The sequence below is a fragment of the Lingula anatina genome, chromosome 9, assembly GCF_051362555.1.
Source record: "Lingula anatina isolate TDL-2025a chromosome 9, LinAna3.0, whole genome shotgun sequence".
Lineage (NCBI taxonomy): Eukaryota > Metazoa > Brachiopoda > Lingulata > Lingulida > Lingulidae > Lingula > Lingula anatina.
Genome location: NC_141775.1, coordinates 12,888,531 through 12,910,586, shown reverse-complemented (window position 1 = coordinate 12,910,586; position 22,056 = coordinate 12,888,531). Strand labels below are relative to the sequence as shown.

General features: G+C 37.3%; 3 protein-coding genes across 3 annotated transcripts in view; all 3 read left to right on the top strand.

Annotated features, from left to right (window-relative positions):
- Positions 1 to 849, top strand: part of LOC106159172 (cytochrome P450 2J6) — a 10,318-nt gene extending 9,469 nt beyond the window's left edge. The window contains exon 8 of the mRNA XM_086995011.1: positions 164 to 849. Within this exon, the coding sequence (XP_086851137.1) occupies positions 164 to 345 (182 nt within the window). The 3' untranslated portion in view covers positions 346 to 849. The remainder of the gene's footprint in view (positions 1 to 163) is intronic.
- Positions 850 to 1,434: 585 nt separating this feature from the next.
- Positions 1,435 to 12,328, top strand: LOC106159388 (cytochrome P450 2J6). Its single transcript, XM_086995014.1, has 8 exons — positions 1,435 to 2,048; positions 5,155 to 5,386; positions 5,616 to 5,721; positions 6,019 to 6,175; positions 6,455 to 6,591; positions 6,788 to 6,884; positions 11,011 to 11,217; positions 11,628 to 12,328. Exons 1-8 carry the CDS (start codon positions 1,664 to 1,666, stop codon positions 11,807 to 11,809), a joined length of 1,503 nt encoding a protein of 500 aa, XP_086851140.1. The 5' UTR covers positions 1,435 to 1,663; the 3' UTR covers positions 11,810 to 12,328.
- A 377-nt stretch (positions 12,329 to 12,705) lies between these two features.
- LOC106163201 (cytochrome P450 2J6-like) lies at positions 12,706 to 17,962 on the top strand. Its single transcript, XM_086995012.1, has 8 exons — positions 12,706 to 13,520; positions 14,318 to 14,549; positions 14,780 to 14,885; positions 15,183 to 15,339; positions 15,611 to 15,747; positions 15,935 to 16,031; positions 16,479 to 16,685; positions 17,269 to 17,962. Exons 1-8 carry the CDS (start codon positions 13,136 to 13,138, stop codon positions 17,448 to 17,450), a joined length of 1,503 nt encoding a protein of 500 aa, XP_086851138.1. The 5' UTR covers positions 12,706 to 13,135; the 3' UTR covers positions 17,451 to 17,962.
- Positions 17,963 to 22,056: the final 4,094 nt, after the last annotated feature.

The window sequence follows — 22,056 nt, the reverse complement described above, 5'->3', positions numbered from 1 at the left end:
GGTCCTTAGTTCGATTCAGATCAGGCCATATTCGGACTAAGTAAACCAAGGATGGATTTACATAAAAGTACTAAAGATCTATATTATTTATTTCATTTTTATTTTTCAATTCATTTTAAATGCTCCTGCTTTATTCATTCATTTATTTATTTATTTATTTCAGGACCCCGTATTTGCCTGGGCAAGGGACTGGCGGAAATGGAATCGTTCATTTTCTTCACGACGTTGCTTCAGAATTTTACCTTCAAGGTAACAGAAGGCGAAAAACCACCCGATGGAGTGGAAGGCCTCAACACGTTCACTTTCACGCCATACCCCTACAACGTGTGCGCTGTTAGACGCTAGAACGGAGATACACTGTCCCTTACTATGAATGTACCGGTTACTACTTGTATATGGACAACAGTATCTGTATAAATACATCAGATAATCCGAGTCTGACACGTGACTGTCAGACTGACGGTATCTAAACTAAAATACTTCGCTTAGTCTCGAAATGGTTTCCGTGCTTTTCCTCGTGGCCAAAAACGTTTTTAATGTATCGCTTTAAAGAACGTCGTGCAGTTGTTTGAGTGTTTAAAGTATAAATTGATAGATTGGTGCTTTGAAAACCGTAGTTACGTGCATTGAGGCAGATGAAGATCCTTTTCTGCAATAAGCCTGAAAGGATTATTCTTCTAATAAGGCGGGGAAAGTTTGATTGCTCCAAGAACTGTACACGTTACAAGTAATAGTGCTCATGCCAACCAGTGTACAGAGGTATACAGTGTATATACGTATGAGTATCGTATGTAAAACTGATTATACGCTTTTTTCAGCGTATGAGAATAAACGTATAGCTATAAACAGCGCATGAGTTTGTTTTTGAAGCTTATCAAAACATTTCATCTCCCCCGCGTATGGAAGGATGTATACAACGAAGACCGAACGCACCCTTTGCGTTTGGACGTCCTTGTATGGGTAATTTTCCTCACACGTTTGAGTGCTACAGTACCTTTTAATACATCGACCCAGTTTTTGACTTTTAACTGCAGACAGACATGACACAGCTAGGTTTCTGGTTGAATGTTTATATACGTGTTTTCTCCCACTGACAGTAGTGAAGGCCTGAAAAACTTTGCCACTATTATTCCCTTTAATTATGCCGTACCTACCACACAAAGCAAGGTGTGCTGTATGGGTGGGGAAGAGTCCCCTTCTCTCTTAAGCCAAGCAAGATGGGTTGTACGGGTGAGGAGCAGTCGCCTGGGATCTCTCCGCTTATTTGCTCATTTTCCTCGCTACCCTACCGTGATAAGGGACTGAGATGGGGTTAAGGTACCGCGAAATGACTCAACGACACAGCACAACTATGGTATATGTAATTGCAAAGAAGGGGAGACTGGTGGGGGGGGGGGGGGCACCGACCCTGTACACAAACTGTTTTGTTTAGACTTTCAGTGCAACCCCTTTGAGGTTTGCTATGATCATAAAAATATGTGCACGTGCACACGCTGGCGCTACTATCGGGTTAAATGGTGGATGAATTGACCTTGAGCCGTGTTGACTTTCAGGGGTTATACCGCTATATATATATATCACTACCGTCATTCTGATTCTCACATTGCGCTGGTAAGAAATTGTAACTCGAAATATCTTGCGTCATCAGCAAACTAAGCTCAAAATGGCTAACGCCGTACGGGGTATTATGGAGTTTTTCTCAACTGCTGCTCAGCCGACTGTTTTGATATTCGTAGCAGTGTTGTTGTTAAGTCTGTGGATGCTGTCGTCGAGGAATCCTCGGGTGAACTGGCCGCCCGGACCTGTCTGTTTCCCCGTGGTGGGATGTCTCCCACAGATGATGATCAGCAGTAGGAGAAGACAACCTACGGATCTTCTTCCATGGTATGATACATACGGAGATATCATGCACGTTAAATTTGGTGAACAGCACATGATAATGCTGGGGACTTATGAGCTGATTCAGGAGGCTTTCGTGAAGAACGCAGATACTGTCAGCTCTAGGCCTACTTGGATATATTTCATAAGGGAAATAGTTGGAAAAGACGGTAAATTCGAGTTTTTTAATTGTACCATCAGCGTAGGCGCTGGCGGTACACATGGTTTTAGTCCCGACCCGCCGGCTCCGCCGCCATGTCATCGTTACCGCTTCTCCTCCTAGACTATAAGGGCCTGCGTACCCATCTCTTGGATTCAGGTCACCTATAATCTCAACTCGTTCCACGTAAAATTTGGGCTTCGTCGGTGCTGGGGTCTAGGTGTGGCACTCATTGCAATGCACCCTTGTCCAAAAATGGCAAAATTAAAATGCTAATTATCTACCCTACGGAAGGAATTATGGGAAAAATTTCTACTGACGGCTGACCGAAAATCATATGTGGAGATTTCAAATATGCCCTTGGATTTGACCTTTGACCTTTATTTCAAGGTCAAATGGGCCAAAATTTTCAAAAAAAAAAAAGAATTTTTTTACGAAAAAAAAAAAATATTTGCACTGATATTCAGAAACTACACAGACTTAACCAATAATATTATTGGAAAGTGTTACCCTTCGTGTCATCTTTCATCTCCGTGAATTTGGGGTCAATCGGTGCATTTTGACAGGAGTAGCGGCCATAAGAAACCGAAACTGAAAACTGTCTCTAATTCGGGAACCGTTAATGCTAGAGACCCATTCTCTTTTTGCATTTTGTAGAGCATGTAAAGCCCAACACTGAAAGTGGCCTCCGTTTTTTTGTATTCCATACGGTTTTCGAGTTATGCTGTATCAAAAAGTACATTGTGGTGGTGAAAGCAAAATGTGCAGTACGGTAATGTATAATAAATTTTGAACCCCAGGAAATAAAACATAAGGCTTGGCGAGGCAGACAATTTCTGGTCAAAAATGACATTATTTCATGAAATTTGAACATCTGGAACTTCTGAGCACCTCTAATTTCAAGAATTTTAACCAAAATGACCTTTTCTTTATTTTAATTATTTTTTTCTGTAGGAAATTTATGGCACATAATTGTAACTCCAAAATTGTAACATTAAGTCCCTTATATCTCCAAAACTGGAAGAGATAGGTCCATAGTTACTATTGAAGTCATATACTGGCAATCAAAATGTGACCTTGAAATTGACCTTTGACTTACTTTTCATCATGAATTGAACTTTGCAAATTTTCATTCCCTTTTATCTCCAAAACTGGCAAAGATACGCCCATAGTTACTATTGAACTTGAATAGGAAGTGATATACTGGCAATTTACTGTGACCTCAAAATTGACCTTTGACCTACTTTTCATCATGAATTGAATTTTGCAAATTTTGCTTCCCTTTTTTTCTCCAAAATTGGCAAAGATACGCCCATAGTTACTATTGAATTTGAATGGAAAGTCATAAGAGGCAATTTACTGTGACCTCAAAATTGACCTTTGACCTACTTTTTACCATGAACTGAACTTTGCAAATTTTCGTTCCCTTTTATCTTCAAAACTGGCAAAGATACGCCCATAGTTACTATTGAACTTGAATAGGAAGTCATATCCTGGCAATCTAAATGTGACCTTGAAATTGACCTTTGACCTACTTTTTACCATGAACTGAACTTTTCAAATTTTCATTCCCTTTTATCTCCAAAACTGGCAAAGATACGCCCATAGTTACTATTGAATTTGAATGGAAAGTCATAAGAGGCAATTTACTGTGACCTTGAAATTGACCTTTGACCTACTTTTCACCATGAACTGAACTTTGCAAATTTTCGTTCCCTTTTATCTCCAAAACTGGCAGAGATAGGTCCATAGTTACTATTGAACTTGAATAGGAAGTCATATACTGGCAATCTAAGTGTGACCTTGAAATTGACCTTTGACCTGCTTTTTACAATGAACTGAACTTTGATTGTACCATTTTTGTTTAAATTATTGTTTTTCTTTTTTATCAAGAGCTTATAAAATATGTAGGTTTTACCTCCAATATTTCTGTGACTGTCAGTCACCATCATCAGGGAGTAAATGACTAGGGTCATTTCACCTGGAATGAAAATCCAGGTCAAGTGCCCCTAATCACTGGCCTTGTGTTGTAACTGTTACATCTTCCCTCCGGGGCTCCTCTGCATCCCTCTGAAGCACCGTGAGGTAGATAGCTGGTAAATCATACCTCCCCTGTCTGTTCAGGTCTGGTTGTTTGGTCTTGATGTGTACAGCTTCTGCTATTTTTCTTTGGAATGTCCAGTTTTCCCTGTCTATTACTTTCAGGCTGTCAAAATCAATGTGGTGACCTGAATGTTTGAAGGTATGTTCTCCAAGGGCTGATTTCCAGTTGTTTTTGGCCACTGAGTCTTTGTGTTCTTTCATTCTTGTGGCTAATGGTCTTCCTGTCCGCCAATGTATTCTCCTTGGCAGGTTCCACATTTGACCGAGTAAATCACACCACATTGCTCTCCTTGGGTGAGAGGATCCTTGGGTTTTACTAGTGCTTGTGTCGGCGTCCAACCTGGCTTATGGTGGAGTTTGATGTTATATTTCTTGTAAATCCGAGTAAGTTTTTCAGACAGACCTTTGCAATATGGTAATACTATGCTTTGCTTTTCATCCCCAGTGGGGCCCATTGCATCCTTTCCTTTGTCATGTCTGTTCTTGCCTCTTTTTTCCCCTTGTTTTAGGTGGTGTCTAAGGTCATAGCTAGTAGTTCGCCCATGTCTTCAGGTGTTACTGCTGTTCTACTTGCCCAGGTGTTGTCTTTTTGGCATCTGTTCACACACATTCCTACTACTTCATCACACGGGACGCTGGTGAACAAAGCGGAAACATCAAAGGATACAAGTGTGTCATCGTTATACCTTTCAGCAGCTTAACGAGGTGGTGTGAGTTCTGTATATGGTATTTTGTTTTTCCGACTAGAGGCTTCAATAATTTTGCTAATTATTTTGCTATCTTTGTGTACGCCATTACTGTTAGAAAGCATTAGAGGTAACCGCTTTAGCGCTGGGATAAGTTGAAGGCAGGGGAAAAGACACAGTTATGGTATTTTAGGCGGGTCTTTAAAGAAAAGACGTACATTCATGTAGTAAAGACTTTTGTACATGTATTTGGAAGTAAAGATATTTAGAAACTTACTGTAGGAGGTATATAACTATTCGTCTTTTAACACAATAATTAAACTGCAGGAGCTGGAGTTATTTTTAAAACCGGGCACGCATGGAAGGAACTAAGGAGATTCACGCTCTCGTCTCTTCGAGATCTCGGCCTGGGGAGAAAAAGTTTACAAGAGAGAATTCAGGATGAGGCAAGGTACTTAATGCAAAACATTGAAAATGAAAATGGAAAGGCTTTCTCTCCCAGGGACAGGATCGGAAAAGCTGTCAGCAATATTATGTCTATCGTTGTATTTGGAACAAGGTAATCGTAAACCACTGTACCCATAACTTTTTGTACATGTCATGAAATTAATTGATGGGAATTAAGGGGCTACTCGTAAAAATTCGACGAATTTACATTTAGTCGCTGTTAGCCATTGCATTCATGAAATAGATTTTTCCAAAATACCGCGTACGGATATCTTATTAAGCACCATTAAGCATTTTAGTAAAAATGTAGCATTTTTATTTTATTTTCAAATGACTTTCAGATATGACTATCATGACACCCCAGAAATGCTGCCAGTTCTAGAGGAGGTACTGCGACTTGGCGAAGGGCCACTCTTCCTTACCAACTTGGCACGGTTCATAATGCCGGTAATTTCTTTTAAATTTTATTACCATTATTAGATCACCCGTTTCTTTTTTTTTTTTTTCAGACTGCCTACATTTGTACATTCTCCAACGGCTTTTTCGTAGTATCTATTTCCAAATACTGTATTTTCTATTTGTTCGTCGTGTTATATTTTATAATTATCAGTTTACTAGTACTTACTAAATGATCAAATTATTCCACTCGCAATTTTAGCAATATACAGATAAAAAGTGTCAGATGCACGTGTGCGTTTTCCCGGTGGTATGCCATAAAGTATCAGTTTTAATAACTTTTTTCAGATGAAGAAGATGATCGCCCTTGTGGACAAGCTATATAGTTTGATACGACAAGAAGTCGAAAAACACCGCCAGTCCTTTGATCCAACTGACATCCGGGACTTCATTGACCTCTTCATTAAGGTCACACAAGAGGAGGAAGATCCCGAGGTCTACACAGGTACAGCATATGTATATTACTCTTAAAGGACCCGTTCACATAAATATTTAACCTTGCATTGATGAAATGTGAATACGGGATTATTATTTGTCTTTGAAACATTTAGACCAGCAGTATCGAATGCTAACTAATCTATATATCGTGTAAACTTGTACTGATGGGCTGCCGATATACCGGTACATGTACAAACGTGCAAACAGGCAAGAATGTGGTTTCACCGAGGTAGTTGTAAAAATGAATATGAAACACTTTCAGTCATGCAATGGGCTTACATTTCAGAATGGAACGTATTCCGCATCATCGTTGATCTCTATTTGGCTGGAACTGACACAACAGCTAATACTTTGAGATGGTCCCTGGTTCATATGGTAAATCATCCGGACGCTCAGAAGAGGGTGCAACAGGAAATTGATCAGGTAACGTCATAAAACTGAGCACATGAGACGGGTATATTACTAGTTTAGAAGTTGGCTTTTTACATGTATTTTTATTGTGTTGCAACGGTTTTATGCTTGTAAAAATAACGTGTTCCAAAATGAATGAGTTTTTTTTTTTTTTATAAAAAATAATATTTATTTAGAGATCGATAAGATTTAATGTGTTTAACTTAAGGTAATAGGTCAAGGTCGTGTTGCCAAGATGGAGGACAAGGACAGGATGCCATTCACAGAAGCAACCGTACTGGAGGTCTTTCGTTTGTCCACCGTTGGTCAGTAAATTTTAGTCTTAATTTTAGTTAAAAATCGTATTATAACCTTACAGTTCGGAAATAACTACCAACAAATGATTCATTTCAAAAAACAACAGCCAGGTATATCTAAAATCAAATATACCAGTTGGTTTATTAGATCTTAGGATATATATATATATATATATATATATATATATATATATATATATATATATATATATATATGATTTAAAATGGAAATTCAACAAAAGAGGACGCGAGTTTGTCCTATTTCCTGTCACGTTTTTGATAGTGGTTTTCCAGTCACATGATATACGTACTTTAGTATTAGTAGGCTTGTTAAGAGGTCAAACGCTGCATTTTGTAGTACAAATGTCTAACTTGGCATAAATGTTCCTTGGGCCAAAAGAAAATTTTTTATCCAAAGAGACGCCCTCTATCGATACATTAATTAGCATAAATTATGCAAATTAAGTGCCAAAATATATAATATTTCATATTTCCATTAATTTTTGGCCTAGAAACATGTATAGATTATCAAACCTGACTAAATTAGGGACAAGGAACCCATTTTTGATCATTTGGAAGCAATTGGTGGCCATTTTGTGCCTCAAATCCAAGATGGCCGCCACCCGCCATTTTGAAAGTGGACATAATTTTGCTATTTTATGTTGAATTTTGAAGCGTTTGGTCTATATATATTTGATATAAATATCGATTCCTACTATTTTTGTGAAAAAGTCATTTGTGATATTGTTTTGGTGATAGTAGGTGATTTGAATGGACAAAGAGGGTGTTTTAAGTGCCTACCACATATGTGTGTACGCTGCAAAACCATGGATATTGATAACCCGTATTCAAATATATCTCAATGCAATTTCTTGTTATATACCATTGCTATTGGACTATATTATGAGCAAAAAAAAACACATTTTTACCATTATGGAGGCCATTGGTGGCCGTTTTATCCCTCAAATCCAAGAAGGCCGCCAAAACCATTTTGAACATGAGCATAATTCGCTATTTTGAAACTACATGTACTACATCTTTGTAAATGAGTAATACGTCGTTTTATATTATTTTCTGGTGCAGAATACATTATTTGTTTCTTAAAATTTGTGCCTCAAATCCAAGATGGCCCTCATACGCTATTTTCAAATTGAACATTATTCACCATTTTGAAACTATCACACCTTCATAAGCGTGCCATACGTCATTTTTTATTATTTCCTGGAGCAGAATGCATTTTCGGTTTCATAAAATGTAAATAGAAACTTTTATAAGCCTCCAAATAAATATAGGATTCAGTTGCTACATGGACCTGCAGTTTATATGTACAATGAGTAATCCAATTAGTACAAAAATGCTTTTGCCGATCTATAAAACAAGTGTCAGCAAACAAAATGGCTGAATTAAAGCAAAAGAATACATCTTTGACCGCATGAGGAAAATTGTTAGCCATTATTTTGATCAAAACCAAGTGATGGTTGCTTGCCGCTATTTTAATAATTTGGTGTTATTTATAATCTTTGAACTGTGGGACCCTCATTCGCTTGTATTAGGTAAAATGGTACTATTCTGGGGCTCAAAAGTAATTTTCCGGTGCTAATTTGATGACAGAAGATAATAAAAAGGTACCGTGATATAAGGTTGTAAAATAAATTCCAAGATGAGTTTCGTTGAGTCTGTTACAAAAATGTGGAACCCAAACCACATGCTCAAATATATCATCTAGATTTATCTTAAGTGACCATCCACTAAAAGATACTGAATACTCAAAGGAAAGCAATAAATATATATACATAGTGGTATTATATTATTAATCTTTTACTGGTCAATGTGAACCAAAAAGCCACATGCACATTTATGTCCCAGTCACTGGGGCTTGCATTCGCATGTTAAATATAGCCCAGAAGATTTGAAGGGAGAAAAATGTGTCGTCTTATAATACTATGTAACTTGGTTAGTTGTGTTGATGCGTAAATGTCCGTGAAAGACAAGCAAATGGACTTTGCTTTGAAATAGCTCTAGATCTTGTCTGCAAAATCATCCAGCAGCACAGCAAAAAGAAACATGCATGATCAGCTCTGGTAGGCCAATAAAACAACAGCTAGTAAGAATTGAGGTTTTGTCAGTGTCCTATGAGAAACAGCCAAACAATATATTAGAATCCAGTTTCCAGAGAAACATTAATGCATGAGAACATGTCGCATCAGAGGAAAGTGGTATCTTTACACAAAAGAATGAATCTGCAAAACCAACTAGAAAGCAGCAGCTGCGCAGGAAGGTAAGAGGGATAAAGCAAAGAAGTCGAGGAAGCAGCCTCTTTTCCTAGTTGACAGTGCCAGTGATCATTCCTAGCATGATTTGGCCAGACAAGTCATCTCACTACCAATAGAAATCCATAAGGCGACTACATAGTTCTCATTGTTTCCAATGGACGAACAAGCACAAAACATCTACAGTATATGACAACTACAGGAATATTCATCTTGGAATCATCTTAAAACACCTTATGCCTTTTTTTATTATCATCTGTCACCAGAGTAACACCAGAAATTAATTATGTACTTCCAAAATAGTAACAATTGATGTATTACGATCATATGTAAGTCCAACAGCTCAAAAAAGGTAAATTATGCCATAATTTTAAAATAGAGACAGGCTGTTGGATATGAACAACAGAATAGCTAAAAGTAGTCACCATAAAGTTGAATCCACTATGCTGGTCTCTTGCACTTAATCTATGTCTGGCAAAACCATTCTAAAATTGTTATATAACATATTTTTGCACAAATTTGACTTCAAGACGTATACAAGCGAAGGTGAAGAAGTAAGCCTGTATTGGTGTTGGGGCCTTTTAATATTTTCTTTTTGTATTATATCTCAGAAGAGATAAGACACATGACTTCTACAACCCAATTGATAAGAAACGATGTATAACATGCTAGTGTAAGAGCAATAGCTTCAAATTGATGAGTTATGCTTTATCCGTATTTCAAAATTGTGACTGGTGGCCATTTTGGATTTGAGGATCAAAATGGCTTCCAATTGTCTCCAAAGCACCAAGTATGTGTTCTTTACCTTTAATTAAGTCATTTTGGTCTCTTACACTTGTTTCAAGCTCTTTATGATTTTATAAAACATTTTGTACTAATTAGACTACATGGCACATGTGTATTTGACGACTTAAGCCTACATGCATATTCGTTTTGGAGAATAAAATAGTTTGTACTCACATTTTATGAAACAGATAATGTATTCTGCACCAGAAAATAATATAAAACGACGTATTACTCATTTACAAAGATGTAATACATATAGTTTCAAAATAGCGAATTATGCTCAAGTTCAAAATGGTTTTTGGCGGCCATCTTGGATTTGAGGGATAAAACGGCCACCAATAGCCTCCATAATGATAAAATATAGTCCAGTAGTGATGGTATATAACAAAAAATCGCATTGAGATATATTTGAATACGGGTTATCAATATCCATGGTTTTGCAGCGTTCACACATATCTTGGTAGGCACTTAAAACACCCTCTTTGTCCCTTCAAATCACCTACTATCACCAAAACAATATCAAAAATGACTTTTTCACCCCCAAAATAGTAGGATTCGATATATATATCAAGTATATATAGACCAAACGCTTCAAAATTCAACATAAAATAGCAAAATTATGTCCACTTTCAAAATGGCGGGTGGCGGCCATCTTGGATTTGAGGCACAAAATGGCCACCAATTGCTTCCAAAAGATCAAAAATGGGTTCCTTGTCTCTAATTTAGTCAGGTTTGATAATCTATACATGTTTCTAGGCCAAAAATTAATGGAAATATGAAATATTATATATTTTGGCACATAATTTGCATAATTTATGCTAATTAATGTATCGATAGAGGGCGTCTCTTTGGATAAAAAATGTTCTTTTGGCCCAAGGAACATTTATGCCAAGTTAGACATTTGTACTACAAAATGCAGCGTTTGGCCATTTTTTGGTTCTTAACAAGCCTACTATATGCAGATACTCGTTTTAAGAACACTCTTTATCCCTTCACTTTCTTTACTAGTATCCCTATATTCAAATAAATCATTTAATCTAATATATATTTTTATTCTTTTTTCTCTTCCATGTCATCAGTCCCTCTTGGAGTTCCCCATGCCACCAGTGAAACAACCAACTTGGCAGGATACACTATTCCCAAGGGAACGGTAATACTGGGAGATTTGTACCGGGTTCTCCACGATAAGAATAACTTCGAAGATCCTTACAAGTTCAAACCAGAAAGATGGCTGGATGGCGACGGTAAAGTGATCAAGTCGGACAAACTGATACCGTTTTCTATGGGTATGCTACAGTACATGTGTTCTATTCTTAAATCCATTATATCTCATAAGTTAAAAAGACAAATAATAATAATAATAATAATAATAGTAATAATTATGATTATAATTGCACTTATGCATCACCATGTTGTAGAAATAACTTTCTTATATATATTGTGAATGTAAACATCACACCTCAACCGACTCTATTACGCAAACCACAGCTATTAAAATGACATAATTAAACTCACCGTAGTAGAAGGTCCTTAGTCCGATTTAGATCAGGCCATATTCGGACTAAGTAAACCTAAACCAAGGATGGAAGTACTAAAGATCTATATTATTTATTTCATTTTTATTTTTCAATTCATTTTAAATGCTCCTGCTTTATTCATTTATTTATTTATTTATTTATTTATTTATTTATTTCAGGACCCCGTATTTGCCTGGGCAAGGGACTGGCGGAAATGGAAGCGTTCATTTTCTTCACCACGTTGCTTCAGAATTTTACCTTCAAGGTACCAGAAGGCGAGCAACAACCCGATGGAGTGGAAGGCCTCAACGCGTTCACTTTCACGCCATACCCCTACAACGTGTGCGCTGTTAGACGCTAGAACGGAGATACACTTTACCTTACTATGAATGTACCGGTTACTACTTGTACATGGACAACAGTATCTGTATAAATACATCAGATAATCCGAGTCTGACATGTGACTGTCAGACTGACGGTATCTAAACTAAAATACTTCGTTTAGTCTCGAAATGGTGTCCGTGCCTTTCCTCTTTGCAATAACGTTTTTCATGTATCGCTATAAAGAACGTCGTGCAGTTGTTTGAGTGTTTAAAGTATATATTGATAGATTCGTGCTTTGAAAACTGTAGATACATGCATTGAGGCGGATGAAGATCCTTTTCTGCAATAAGCCTGAAAGGCTTATTCTTCTAATGAGGCGGGGAAAGTTTGATCGCTCCAAGAACTGTACACGTCACAAGTAATAGTGCTCATGCCAACTACAGAGGTATACAGTGTACAGAGGTATACAGTGTATATACGTATGAGTACCGTATGTAAAACTGATTATACGCTTTTTTCAGCGTATGAGAATAAACGTACAGCTATAAACAGCGCATGAGTTTGTTTTTGAAGCTTATCAAAACATTTCATCTCCCCCGCGTATGAAAGGATGTATACAACGAAGACCGAACGCACCCTTTGCGTTTGGACGTCCTTGTATGGGTAATTTTCCTCACACGTTTGAGTGCTACAGTACCTTTTAATACATCGACCCAGTTTTTGACTTTTAACTGCAGACAGACATGACACAGCTAGGTTTCTGGTTGAATGTTTATATACGTGTTTTCTCCCACTGACAGTAGTGAAGGCCTGAAAAACTTTGCCACTATTATTCCCTTTAATTATGCCGTACCTACCACACAAAGCAAGGTGTGCTGTATGGGTGGGGAAGAGTCCCCTTCTCTCTTAAGCCAAGCAAGATGGGTTGTACGGGTGAGGAGCAGTCGCCTGGGCTCTCTCCGCTTATTTGCTCATTTTCCTCGCTACCCTACCATGATAAGGGACTGAGATGGGGTTAAGGTACCGCGAAATGACTCAACGACTTAGCACAACTATGGTGTATGTATTTGCAAAAAGGGGGAGACTGGTGAGTGGGTCACCCACCGACCCCTGTACACAAACTGTTTTGTTTAGACTTTCAGTGCAACCCCTTTGAGGTTTGCTATGATCATACAAATATGTACACGTGCACACGCTGGCGCTACTATCGGGTTAAATGGTGCATGAATTGACCTTGAGCCGTGTTGACTTTCAGGGGTTATACCGCTATATATATCGCTACAGTCATACTGATTCTCACATTGCGCTGGTGTAGAAATTGTTACTTTCAAATATTTTGCGTCATCAACACGCTGAGCTCAAAATGGCCAACGCCGTACAGGGTATTATGGAGTTTTTCTCAACTGCCGCTCAGCCGACTGTTTTGATATTCGTAGCAGTGTTGTTGTTAAGTCTGTGGATGCTGTCGTCGAGGAATCCTCGGGTGAACTGGCCGCCCGGACCTGTTTGTTTCCCCGTGGTGGGATGTCTCCCACAGATGATGATCAGCGGTAGGAGACGACAACCTACGGATCTTCTTCCATGGTATGATACATACGGAGATATCATGCACGTTAAATTTGGTGAACAGCACATGATAATGCTGGGGACTTATGAGCTGATCCAGGAGGCTTTCGTGAAGAACGCAGATACTGTCAGCGCTAGGCCTACTTGGATATATTTCATAAGGGAAATAGTTGGAAAAGACGGTAATTTCGAGTTTTTTAATTAATAAATGCAATTATCCTATATGCAAGTTCACGTACCTCTAGCTATATGGTCGCACATTGCTATATCCAGGATTGTGTTAACCTTGTATGTGTTTGCGCGTGCGCGCGCGCGTGTGTGTGGGGGAGGGGAGGGGGAGGGGGGTAAGCAAAGACACAAGGAGGGAGAAGACGGAGAGAGGGGTTACACTGGAAATTTTCTTCCTGAAATCGCCATTCTTATCGAATTCAAATGCCATATTTTGTATGGAAAGTTTAACTATGACCCTGTATCTCATATTCACGTATGTAGGTTATGTTAACTTTTCACTGTTTAGATTATCTGATTAAGGTTATGTAAACTTTTGACTATTTAGATTATCTGATTTAATTAATCTCCGCTGCTTGATGATGTTCAGGGTGGTTCGTAAGAATGACCTTAAATTATCTTAAACATGAACTACATGTATGTAGTACATGTATTTACACACGATCCGTCATCCCCCCTCCCTCTCTCTCTCTGTCTCTCTCTCTGTCACTGGGCCTTCTAGTATCTTTGTGTACGCCATTACTGTTAGAAAGCATTAGAAGTAACCCCTGTAGCGATGGGATAAGTTGAAGGCAGGGGAAAAGACACAGATATGGTATTTTTTTTTGGGGGGGGGGATCTTTAAACAAAAGACGTACATACATGTAGTAAAGACTTCTGTACATGTATGTGGAAGGTTAAATGATATTTAGAAACCTACTGTAGGAGGTATATACCTATTCGTCTTTTAACACAATAATTAAAACTGCAGGAGCTGGTGTCATTTTTAAAACCGGGCACGCATGGAAGGAACTGAGGAGATTCACGCTCTCGTCTCTTCGAGATCTCGGCCTCGGGAGAAAAAGTTTACAAGAAAGAATTCAGGATGAAGCTCGATATTTGGTACAAAACATTGAAGATGAAAATGGGAAGGCTTTCTGTCCCACAGGCAGGATTGGGAAAGCTGTCAGCAATATTATTTCTATCGTTGTATTTGGAACAAGGTAATCGTAGACCACTGTACCCATAACTTTTTTGTACATGTCGTAGAATTAATTGATGGGAATAAAGGGGCTACTCGTAAAAATTCGATGAATTTACATTTAGTCGCTGTTAGCCATCGTATTCATGAAATTGATTTTTCCAAAATACCGCGTACGGATATCTTATTAAGCATCATTAAGCATTTTAGTAAAAATGTAGTATTTTTATTTTATTTTCAAATGACTTTCAGATATGACTATAATGACACCCCAGAAATGCTGCCAGTTTTAGAGAAGGCAATGCGACTTGGCGAAGGGCCACTGTTCCTTACCAACTTGGCACGGTTCATAATGCCGGTAATTTCTTTTAAATTTTATTACCATTATTCTATCATCCGTTTCTTTTTTTTTTTTCAGCCTGCCTATATTTGTACATTCTCCAACGGCTTTTTCATAGTATTTATTTCCAAATATTTTCTATTTGTTCCTCGTGTTATATTTTATAATTACCAGTTTACTAGTACTTACTAAAGGATCAAATTATTCCACTTGCAATTTGAGCAATTTGCAGATAAAAAATGTCAGATGCACGTGTGCGTATTCCCGGTAGTATGCCATAAAGTAGACCTATAAGTTTTAATAACTTTTTTTCAGGCGAAGAAGATGATCGCCCTTGTGGAAAAGCTATATAGTTTGATACGACGAGAAGTCGAAAAACACCGCCAGTCCTTTGATCCATCTGACATCCGGGACTTCATTGACCTCTTCATAAAGGTCACACAAGAGGAGGAAGATCCCGAGGTCTACACAGGTACAGTATATGTATATTACTCTTAAAGGATCTGTTCACGTAAACATTTAACCTTGTATTGATGAAATGTGAATACGGGATTATTATTTGTCAAGTATCGTATGCTAACAAAAATCTATATATCGTATAAACTTGTACTGATCAACGATGGACTATCCATATATATACCGGTCAAGTACAAACGTGAATACAGGCCAGTATGTGGCTTCACCGAGGTAGCTGTAAAATATATATGAAACACTTTCGGTCACGCAATGGGCTTAAATTTCAGAATGGAACGTATTTCGCATCATCGTTGATCTCTATTTGGCTGGCACCGACACAACAGCTAATACTTTGAGATGGTCCCTGGTTCATATGGTAAATCATCCGGACGCTCAGAAGAGGGTGCAACAGGAAATTGATCAGGTAACGTCATAAAACTGAGCACGTGAGACTGGTAAATAGTTTAGAAGTTGGCTTTTCACATGTATTTTGATTGTGCTGCAACGGTTTTATGCTTGTAAAAATAACGTACGTGTTCCAAAATGAACGTGTTTTTTTATTTAAAAAAAATTATTGATTGATCGATAAGATTTAATGTGTTTAACTTAAGGTCATAGGTCAAGGTCGTGTTGCCAAGATGGAGGACAAGGCCAGGATGCCATTCACGGAAGCAACCGTACTGGAGGTCTTTCGTTTGTCCACCGTTGGTCAGTAAATTTTAGTCTTAATTTTAGTTAAAAATCGTATTATAACCTTAAAGTTCGGAAATAACTACCAACAAATGATTCATTTCAAATAACAACAGCCAAGTATATCTAAGATCAAATATACCAGTTGGTTTATTAGATCTTAGGAAATATATATATATATATATATATATATATATATATATATATATATATGATTTAAAATGGAAATTCAACAAAGAGGACGCGAGTTTGTCCTATTTCCTGTCACGTTTTTGATAGTGGTTTTCCAGTCACATGATATACGTACTTTAGTATGCAGACACTCGTTTTAAGAACACTCAGGACAATGGAAATTGATATAATTAATATATATCCCTCTCACGCTGCCAACCCCCCTCCCCCCACTGCCCATCTGTCAATTATCCCAGCTTGATAAATGATAGCTGTTTTCCTCCATGTCAACAGCTCCGCTGGGTGCGCCCCATGCCACCAGTGAAACAACCAACTTGGCAGGATACACCATTCCCAAGGGAACGGTAATAGTGGGAGATTTGTACCGGGTTCTCCACGATAAGAATAACTTCGAAGATCCTTACAAGTTCAAACCAGAAAGATGGCTGGATGGCGACGGTAAAGTGGTCAAGTCGGACAAACTGATACCGTTTTCTATGGGTATGCTGCAGAAAATTGGTTCTATTCTTAAATCCATTAGAATTTATAAAGTTCATAAATAATAATATGATGATAATGAAAATTGCGCTTATACATCAACATGTTGTTGAAATACAATGTAACTGTCTTTTACATATTGTCTATGACTGCATTCCCAGAGATTTAGATCGATCCATCTGGATCGACATAACTCCGTGGGGGTTCACGCCAAATTGCTGTCAGCCGAGCGCGAACCATAGTTAATACTCCCTTACAGCTTTTAGTAGTCGGGACAGACATTTAAGCCCGTTAAGCTGACACCAATCTAGCGAGACTCCCCAGGGGGATAGATCGATCTAAATATCTATGGGAATGGGGTCTATATATACATCATACCTCAACCGACTCTATAACGAACACCATGGCTTCTAGACTGCCAACTTCTGTCAAATAACTTATTGTAGTAAGTCCGTAGTTGGAATTTGATGGGGGACACCAAACACAACCTAGACAAAGAAGATGTACACTAAAGAACTAAACACCACTGTAATTAAATTAATTGTTATTTTATTTTATACAATATTCAATTATTTATGTATTTCAGGACCCCGTGTTTGCCTGGGCAAGGGGCTTGCTGAAATGGAAGCGTTCATTTTCTTCACCACGTTGCTTCAGAATTTTACCTTCAAGGTACCAGAGGGCGAGAAACCTCCGGATGGAGTGGAAGGCCTCAACACGTTCACTTTTACGCCATACCCCTACAACGTGTGCGCTGTTAGGCGTTAGAACGGAATAAAAAATTGCCTCTAACTATGGACATGTACAACTGTATCTGCATAAATACGTTAGATCATCTGAGTCTGACTTGTGATTGACGGTACCTAAACTAAAATAATCCGTTTATTCTCGAAATGATTTTTGTGCATTTGTTCTTGGCAAAAACTTTTGTCAGAAATCGCCTTTAATAAACTTTGTGTAGTTGCTTGAATGTTGTGTATTAAGTAAGGGTAAATTAAATGCAAATTGTATTAAATTGTGTGCTGTGATTTGCCTATAACAAACACTATCGATTCCTAGTTTAATAGACAGACTTTGTCAGAAAGGTTGTCCCACCTCTAAGCCCATGTGTTTTTGTAAGTAAATGATCACCTCACATTTGTGGACAATTTATGACAGTGTCCTGTGGCATGAATTGCAGTCTGTATATTTGCATTATGTTTGCTTATTTGTTTGTTTTAGTTTAGTATATGCAAGGGTGTGACCACGATAAAAAGCGATATAAAGCGATTTAAAACATCGTCTTAGATTTTATTTCATTATTTCATGGAAAAATAAATGAATGCATCGAAAAAAATTTAAAATACCGATGAGTTGCGTAAAGTACAATGATGAAAAAGGGGCATTGTAACCACATGAGACATAAACTTTTACCAAACTCAGATATGTTTATATATATATGAGGTCTGAAATGAATACGTGCGCTAACTTCTTTCAATCAAGGAAAGATTTTCGCTACATTACTTCTTGGTAAATGAAAAACGAGTTTTTGAAATATCCCCTTTATAATAATGTTTACCCCAGTAAGTGTTAATTTAAGGCAGAACTTAAAGATTTACATAAATTCGTAGAGTATTTATTAACTTATCATTCATTCATCAATTTGCTTTATATTTGTTTGTTTTAAATTGGGTAAATGCAAGTGTTTGATCGAGTTGAAGGCTTATTAAGACATATTCAGAGGGTAGTTACGTGGTGTATAAAAATGACCATTTGTGACCACAATACCCATCTTTTACTGAACTCAAAGTTAATAAATTTAAGCTAGAAAATGACCTGAAATTAAAGTGACATTATATAGAATCTTGACATTCTCACAGATTTCTTTCTTGGCACTTTCCATTTTAAAAGTGATTTTATCTGCTGTAAAATTGGACAACCATTGTAACATCTTGCAAATACATGTACATAATTTCTAAATGTTTTAAAGCAGTTTGTCTTTTGGGTCTCCTTTTAAACTAGAAAAGCAATCAGAGAGGATAATCTCATAATTAATAACCTTATAATTAACCATTACTTGGTTAATTATTTATCACCAAAATCCAACTATTTTTATTTGGCCCTATTGAGACCTATTTGAACGTTTGAAAAATATGTACATAATTAATTAATCAATGGATCATCACCAAAATCTTGTCCCTACTTCCTTGGTCCATTTGTGACCAACACTGAAAATTTCATCAAAATCTGTACACGGTTGATTGATTAATTAATGTATCATCTCCAAAGATAATCATTTCTTACTTCGCCTATTTGTGACCCATCACAAAAAGACCCCCAGGGACGACCATCCCCAAAGTAAAAAAATCTGAAGTGCCTTTCCACATCCCAAATGATTAGTAGGTTGCATTTTCCTAACTCTTATAGGCTTTACTATGTAAAACAAAAATAAAATTGACCAACCCTAGGGACGACCACACCCCAATTCACAATAAAATTCCCAAAAGTTACTCAAATCCCTCATGATAGGTTTATTGATCCCCGACGCATCTATTAATTTGACACTCTAGGAAATAACAACTTGAAAAAGATTATAATATACATGTACATAATCGTCCACCCCGGGGGCAGCCTGACCAAATTCAGCGTACCTAGCCGAGGCAACCTCGTCTCCATTCCAATTCTACCTATTTAGCACTACAAACCAATTAAGCGACTTAGAAAAAAATCCTGGTTGCAAAATAAGTTTTGCATGATTTTCTTTAGTTGTAAAATGCGTTGCAGTTGCAAAATGCGTTCGGTTGCAAAATGCTGCTCTACAATGTTTACAGGTTAATTTCAATAGATCGACCCAGTTTTCTGACCTCATGGGGACTGATATTTATGATCCTGGTCTCGAGCTGAGGGCTTTGGGATTTTATTCCTACTATTCATTTCAACAAAGCCACATATGTCCCATGGGATTTTCAGTAAAATACATTTGGGAAAAAGTCTCCTTCTCTTTGAAGGCAAACTAGGCATAGTAAACCTGTCTCCCTGGCTTAATACTACAATGACAAGAAGATGGAATGGAATGGAGGTATTGCTAAATGCCCCCAATTTGCACCATAAATGCATTTTCACAAAAGAAAGTAGGCTACCCTAACCCTACGCACACAAATAGTTTTGCTGCGGTACACTTTCAGGTCGCCGGCGTTCTTGCATTTCAAACCGTTAATAATTAAAATGCATTTTGTATTTGGCATTCTTTCTGGTATCTCATTCGCAGAAATGCCGATTTATTTACAGACACAGTATGCACTGATACAGTGTTTAGAGACAAAGTTTGTCTATACATATAGCCTGCGCTTGTCGTCTTCATCGGCGTAGTTGTCGCCGTGCATTCTTCCCCGTTGACGCAAACTATGGGAAAACATGTGAAATAATAGTCCCGTCCTTAACCTTGCTGGTGTGATTCGTGGCACTTAAGAACAGGTCAAGTTTGGATCACATCTTTTATTGAATTGTTTTCTTGAAGATATTCATTTTTGTGACATCTTCATTTTTACATGTTGGTATTTTCTATGTGTCGTTTTGAAATCCCGTGGGACAGAAGCCCTATTTAAGTAACATTTTCTGGATTTCATGTTACCAGTAGTATAAGTTTTTAAAAAATTAGCGGTGATTATGCTGTTAATTATTATGTAATATTGTTCCAAAATTACACAAAACCTCTGTTTTGTATACTGTCACAGCAAAACCTGCAAAAGGAATGCCGTGTTACTTGTCATTTCTCCCTTAAAATGTTCCTTAGGTCTAAAAACACCCCAGATTGGCAAACCATCTTGATTGGATTGTGTTGCGTGAAGTTATTTAAAATTTCCGAATGACCATGTTATCTGTAGTACATAATTAAATTTGGTGGTGATGATGTTGTTAAGTATATGTAATATTGCATCAGAACTGACAAAATGCTATATTGCGCACTTGCATTATCTTTTTGTGCTTTATTATTATTATTATTATTATTATTATTATTATTATTAGTGAAACGCTCTGCTTGTGGCAAATGATTTTACGCTGGGTTGGTTAATTCGGGGCTGGAGTCGTCCTTGGGGCTTTTGTGCCCACAAATCTGAGGCTCGTGTTAGAGAAAGCTTAATCAAGGCCTGCCTATGTAAGGGAAGTATGAGCTCGAGAGAGCTGGTATCCCGGTGATTCCCTTTGAAAGGGAGAGGTTAAACTCTGTAAGAACTGTTTGGGAAGGGTCTCCTATTTGATTCTTTAGTATATTATGGAAAGATGCATTGAATTTGACTCATTTGACTTATTTTTAATTATTTATTTATATTGTGATTTGTTGTATATATACAATTGAAAAGGTCAGAAATAAACACGCGCCCTATCTGCGTCCATATGCCTTTTATATGATGTTTATTGTTTTGTCCATTTTGTTATACAGTGTCGGTGATTATTTGGAGAAATGTAACCCGTTTTAATGTAGTTTGTCTTTTGCACATCATATCTCAGTTTAAATTGGAAAAGCATTCAGAGAGCAAAACCTCCTCCTAGACAAATAATTACCCTGTAATTAGCCATTACTTAATTAATTATTCATCACCAAAACATAATCTTTTCTTTTTTGGCCCTTGCGAGACCTATCCTGAACGTTTCATCAAAATGTGCATATAATTAATTAATATTAATTAATGCATCATCACCGAAATGTAATTATTTCTTCCATCGCCTATTAGAGACCTGTCCTAAAATTTCATCAATCCGCCCTCGACTTTTTGTGCAATATTCTTCACAGACAAAGAAACGAATGTTTAAATATTTATCCTCATTATTTTTAACGTTGTTGTTACTTAATAAACTCGGTTATTTCGTGTTCAAAAGATGAGTGGTTCAGCCATTTGAATCTATTGCCATAATATGGTATATATAAAAGAGTATTATTGCTAATGCATATCTGAAGGGATAATCCCCGAAGAGGGCCTAGCTATAGGGGCCGAAAGCTTGGATTACATTTGACATTTATATTTGAGATTATATTTGATCTTCAGAGATGCATCAGCAATAATACTTATTTATGTCTCCTCCATCCCAGTGCACCACAAACTTGCATAGTCCCATTCATAACAAAAGAGAAGGCAACAAAGACTATCGGTTGTTCGTGATTTGGCCAAACAAGGCCGCTTTTATTTTATAAACTCACTATCCTAATAATTTTAAGAATAATAACAATGTAGCAAATTGTTGCCTGCATTAAATGTTATGGCCTTAGGGATAAAAATTAAATATGAAATATTAAATAAGACTCATCATCTTAAAAATAATGATGTGACGAGTCAGCAAAAGTTATTATTTTCAAACAATTTTGCACAAATTTCGTTTGTGGGGTTGCAAAGAGGCC

What these genes read in the sequence shown, in the direction of transcription:
- LOC106159388 (XM_086995014.1), top strand. Translation starts at nt 1,664, where the DNA reads ATGGCTAACGCCGTACGGGGTATTATGGAGTTTTTCTCAACTGCTGCT. An exon ending in GGAAATAGTTGGAAAAGACG is followed by an intron (nt 2,049 to 5,154) that starts GTAAATTCGAGT and finishes ATTAAACTGCAG; the next exon opens with GAGCTGGAGTTATTTTTAAA. An exon ending in ACTGATACCGTTTTCTATGG is followed by an intron (nt 11,218 to 11,627) that starts GTATGCTACAGT and finishes TATTTATTTCAG; the next exon opens with GACCCCGTATTTGCCTGGGC.
- LOC106163201 (XM_086995012.1), top strand. Translation starts at nt 13,136, where the DNA reads ATGGCCAACGCCGTACAGGGTATTATGGAGTTTTTCTCAACTGCCGCT. An exon ending in TGCAACAGGAAATTGATCAG is followed by an intron (nt 15,748 to 15,934) that starts GTAACGTCATAA and finishes GTTTAACTTAAG; the next exon opens with GTCATAGGTCAAGGTCGTGT. An exon ending in CTTTCGTTTGTCCACCGTTG is followed by an intron (nt 16,032 to 16,478) that starts GTCAGTAAATTT and finishes CCATGTCAACAG; the next exon opens with CTCCGCTGGGTGCGCCCCAT.